Source organism: Euleptes europaea, chromosome 14, assembly GCF_029931775.1.
Source record: "Euleptes europaea isolate rEulEur1 chromosome 14, rEulEur1.hap1, whole genome shotgun sequence".
Taxonomy (NCBI): Eukaryota; Metazoa; Chordata; class Lepidosauria; order Squamata; family Sphaerodactylidae; genus Euleptes; species Euleptes europaea.
The window spans coordinates 31,802,399-31,807,276 of record NC_079325.1 but is presented as its reverse complement, the minus strand read 5'-3'; the positions used below and the strand labels follow the sequence as shown (position 1 = coordinate 31,807,276).

General features: G+C 42.7%; 1 protein-coding gene across 1 annotated transcript; it reads left to right on the top strand.

Moving 5' to 3' along the window:
• Positions 1-353: 353 nt before the first annotated feature.
• Positions 354-2,631, top strand: LOC130486795 (uncharacterized protein FLJ45252-like). Its single transcript, XM_056860093.1, has 2 exons — positions 354-381; positions 1,526-2,631. Exons 1-2 carry the CDS (start codon positions 354-356, stop codon positions 2,629-2,631), a joined length of 1,134 nt encoding a protein of 377 aa, XP_056716071.1.
• Positions 2,632-4,878: the final 2,247 nt, after the last annotated feature.

The window sequence follows — 4,878 nt, the reverse complement described above, 5'->3', positions numbered from 1 at the left end:
GTTTTAAGAGATCCCGGCTTCCACTCAGGCTTTATAAACGTAAAAGTTAAGGCATTACTAATTCAGAGTCTGTCCTCTTGCTGAAGTATTTATAAATTGCTGTATAGTATCAGGCCAAGGTCTGTCTGTAAGAGTCTCCCAAACCAGCAGGAGCTAGCTGAAACTACCAGAAACTGATCTAGATCACCTTTGTAGAGTTTATTAAAAAGAAAAGAAAAGCTCTTTCCTAAATCAAAGCCCTTCATTTTAACCCATTGATAATGGCAAATGTCGAAGCCTTGGTTTGGGGATTCTCTACAGTATAGTTTTCATGTACCTCTTTCCTGTCCCCTTGCTAACATGAGTCCAATGCCATGATAACCTGCTACTGTTTCTTGGAAGGTAAGCTATCTTGTGTTCTGGTAACTGTATGTGTGATCCCTCTGGCAAAAAAAAATACCTTTAATTTTTAGCTCTTCCAATAAGAATACCAAGAAAAAGCTCTCCCATTTTTGCCTTGTTTGTTCTGCTAGTCAGGCATTGATGTTATAATAGCCGTGCAAACTTTGACTGGACTGAACCAAAGTGGTTTCTGCAACAGCCTGTATCCCATTCCCTGAACTGGCCAAGCTAGGCTCTAAACACCATACTCTACGTTGTGGCCATTGCTGTCTGAGCAAATTGGCAAGAAAAACAGCCCCAGTGATTGGTCCTCCTTCACCCACCGGGGGAGATTGGCAGGTGAATTTCACTGGATGCAGGGCAGAGCAACTTCTAGTAGTAAAATCCAGTGGGAGTGCAGACCATTCTCAGGTATGGATTGCAGAAAATGTATTCACAGAGCCATGTCCTGGGGATATAGAGTTTTTTAGTTTGAAATCTCAAATTCTGTGACCAACCCAGGCTGGAAGCATTCATTTGAATGCACATTTTGCTTTAAGCCAGTTAGCTTGCTTAATTTTGCACAAACCGTTTCGATTATTTAATATAAATTGCACGATCCCAGAAATGAGGGTTGAGCAGTACAATATACAGTTACAGGCTATTGGGAATCATGTCAAGGGCTGCAAATTGTAAGCTGAACAAATGCCACTGCTCTAGATTCTCTGCTTTCTCGGCTTCCCCAGTTTCCTTCCTCCTTCCTTCATCAAGAGTAGAAGCTGGCCTTTGTTGTAAATCAAAGTTTGTATGCCAATCATCCACAGCCATGCAAATCTCTAGACCATCACCAGCCCCCTTCCCTTCAGTAATATTCAGATGCTTGAATGAAGCTTGAATGTTTTGTCTTTATAACATCTTCCATCTCCTAACATGACATTTGTGGAATCTTGAACCTGTGAGGAAGTTCTGAGTTGTGGTTTGTGTGCTGTTATGTACCTGGCTTCATCTTTGCATAATTTTTATTTCATTTGTAATGTATTCCTCCCTCATTTTTTTACCCGTGTGATACTGATTTTGAATCAATCATCATAACACATCTGTGCTTAAGTTCTGCTGAGAAAAATCTTCAGGTCAACAAGTAATGGTTTCATTTTATACTTTATAGGTCTGCAAGGGGAGCCGACTGTATACTTTGTGGTAAACACTGACCAAGGTCATGGCTGCTTCCCTTTGAACAAACAGCAGCCGCTGATACTGGAAGCAGAAAACCAACACGGAGGGGAATCTGACTACCTGGCAAGAGATGGCCCTTCAAGCAGTGGCTCTTTCCATAGCAGTGAGGGGGAAGGGACAGACCATGAGGGAGATATATTGGATTGTAGTGGGTCCAGACCTCTGCTAATAGACTCGGAAGAGGAAGAGGAGAGTGGTAAGATTAATCCACCTCAGGAGGGATCCAAAGTTTTCCAGGAAGTCTTGAATCCGCCCTCTTCTCAGAGCGGAATGGGGCCGCTTCTACTCAACACTTCCCAACACCACCCTGCAGAAGCTTCTGATGAGGGAGATGTCTTTGCCACGGCTCCTTTCCGAAGCTCAAGAACTTTCCATGATGACCTGGACATCTTCGCCAAAGCCCCCTTTGTCTCCAAAAGCCACACAGTTGCTACTCAACCTGATGAGGGTGACGTGTTCCTTCAGGCCCCATTCACAAAAAGGAAAAGTCAGGAAGAGCTGGCGTCGTGCAGTGCTGCTAAGGAATCTCCTGCCGTAGCAGCTTTCTTGGGTTTAACTGGAGGTGCCCAGTATGTTCTTAATCCTACATTCCAGAACCCAGATACAGGAATGCACAGTTCACCTCTCCCTCCGTATTCTATGGCCCCATTTGCTCAGTCATCCATTGTTCCACCTCATTCTCTGCAGGCAGGGGAAGGCCAGGACTCCATTCCTCCCAAAGATGCACCAAAAGAATTGGGCAGTATTCCGAATGATACACTCCAAGGACACACACTTCCCCACGAAGCCCTCTTGGGCTCAAACTCCAACAAACCCTTCCACCCACAGTCCTTGGCAAAATACTCCCGTCACTACGGCCCAGAAGGCAGTCAGTGTGTGGAAGCTCAACCGATAGCAGCCTATAAAGTGGTATCTCAGACCAACAAGCAAGCCATAGCTGGGTCTGTTTCCATAGCCTCTCTTTCCTACAGAACTAAAGAGCTGCCCACCGCTGACCCATTTGCATCAGCACCCTTTCCTTCCAAACTGGGAAAGTAGAAACCTTAAAACAGTTGACACTGTGACAATCTTCCACGGCTTCAGATATGTTGCCCTTAAACTTAGAAGCCCTTAGACAGAATAACTATATATATATATATTTACACACACACATATAAACAAGCTCCAAGTGTTCATCTGAACCATGTGAAGTTGTTGGTTCCAGGCTACCAACTGCCAGACAATTTGTTTTTGATGTGCGTGCTTTTTATATACGGTCCCCCCCTCCCCGCCTCTTTTCTCTCAGTATTTTTGATCACTGTTCACACCGGTAATCACAGGGTGAATATATTGGACAGAAGGAATTATCTCTTGATAGTAGCATCTTCTAAGGATTACAGAGCATATCAACATTACACCAACAGTGTTCTAGGAAAAAATTGGTTCTGAGATGGAAGAGGGTTTAATTTTTTTTCCTATTCAAGAGAAAGCCTGGGAGATAGGACATAGCAGACTTTCCCAGTTTCTTCCAGCTAATGAATGCCACTCTAGAACCAGAAATTACAGTTTGAAACAGAGATCTTATCTACAATGTGGGTGAACATTTTTTTTAACCTGAAGTCATTAATTCTGAAGCATTTATATCAGTTTGGGGTTTGGAGAAGCAGCTTTCTAATCAATTTAGGCTACAATCTTAGGCATTCTGATTTGAAAGTAGGTCCTGGAACTCAGAAGGACTTCATAAATATGCTGAGCATTGGGCTGTTAGACATTCTGTTACTTTTTTGTGGAGGGGATAATGGAAATGCAGAATGATAGGTAGATGGTGGAAGTCCCTTTATGCCAAAGGAAGCCTTGGCTTTTTACCTTTCGGTTATGATTGGGAGTCAAGTGCAAATTAGATCAATGGAGAGAGAGATCTAGTACAATTCAGTTCTTCCTGTGGTAAAAAGTAAAATTCCCATTGGTTTGGCTGACCATGATGATCCTACTAAGTTCAGGGCCATGTTGTTTTTCCACACTTCTTGCCTTTTTTGCTTTCAGAGAACCCTTTCCATACTGATTTTTGCCTTTGGAGAAGACCCTGCACATCTGTCACAGAATCTCTGTAGTTTGCCAGGGCATGGTCAGGTTATGGAAGCGCCATCCATGCCTGTTAAGCCTGTCACCCACATGAGCTGCGATCGTACTTTTGGAATACGTCCAACTATCTTATGTTTCTGTAGTGGATAGAGAAACAGTCTTTTAGGGAAGCATACCCTCCCTGACTGAATTTTCCTACTGAGGAATCCTTGGGAGGCTTCCAGGGAGCCAGAATCTCATTCGAAAGTCACTGACGGGGAGGGTGTTTTCATACGCACGCATACTTACTAAAAATAACCTTTTCTGTCACTCCAGCATATTCGAAAAGTGTATTTTGAAGCTTAGTGTTCAAAAAGTAGCCCTTATGTTTCCGTTTTGTATGCCTGGACAGAAGAACAACGATTCTTTTTAAAGGTATCCCATATCACATTCTATGGAAAACACTATTATGGAATGGTGTGGTATTAATCTTAACGACATCAGTGATTCTTTGACCACTTTTTCATAGCTGAAGATCTGGTTCTACAGAATATCAATGAATGAATGATGGGGAAGGGTCTCTTCCCCCCCATAAGCTGTTTCAGACAATCCAAAAAGCTGGTGAATCACAGACCTGAAAAGGTAGCACATGCTGTTTATGACTGAAATTCTCATGAAGTAGAGACATTTATGGCAAGTTGATTTAATTTTGTCTTTTTAAAGAAAGGTCATATCCTTGTAATGGACATGGTTGTATACGAAATTCAGAGATTTCCTGCTGGCCATGTTTCCTTAACAGTGCTTTTTCTTCTTTTTTTTAAACCTCGTGTTCTTGTAGAAGTATCTTTTAAGTATCCCTTCTGAATGGCTTGTCTGCACCCAATATTTGGCCATAGGATGCAATCCACCAGGAAGAATTCCTGAATAAGTTGTATTGAAATGGTCAGGGAATGTGCATCTCCACTGTTCTGCACTGGGCAACTTCCACCCATTTTAACTGGGCGTGATGGATTGTACCCTGTATTAATTGCTTTGGAATTGGAAATTTCCTTTAGAGTTTTTTGCCATGGGCATCACAATGTATTGGGCCTTCTTTTGCTGTGAATTACGAGTAGGGCTGTTCTTTTAAAGGGTTTGTCTGATATCCATGCATAAACAATTTGGTGCGTAGAGGGGGGAGGGTAGGAACCTTAGCTCTGACGTGTTCATATGAAGGGCCCACGTCAAAGTCTTCAGACTCTGGCT

What these genes read in the sequence shown, in the direction of transcription:
- LOC130486795 (XM_056860093.1), top strand. Translation starts at nt 354, where the DNA reads ATGATAACCTGCTACTGTTTCTTGGAAG. An exon ending in CTGCTACTGTTTCTTGGAAG is followed by an intron (nt 382 to 1,525) that starts GTAAGCTATCTT and finishes TATACTTTATAG; the next exon opens with GTCTGCAAGGGGAGCCGACT.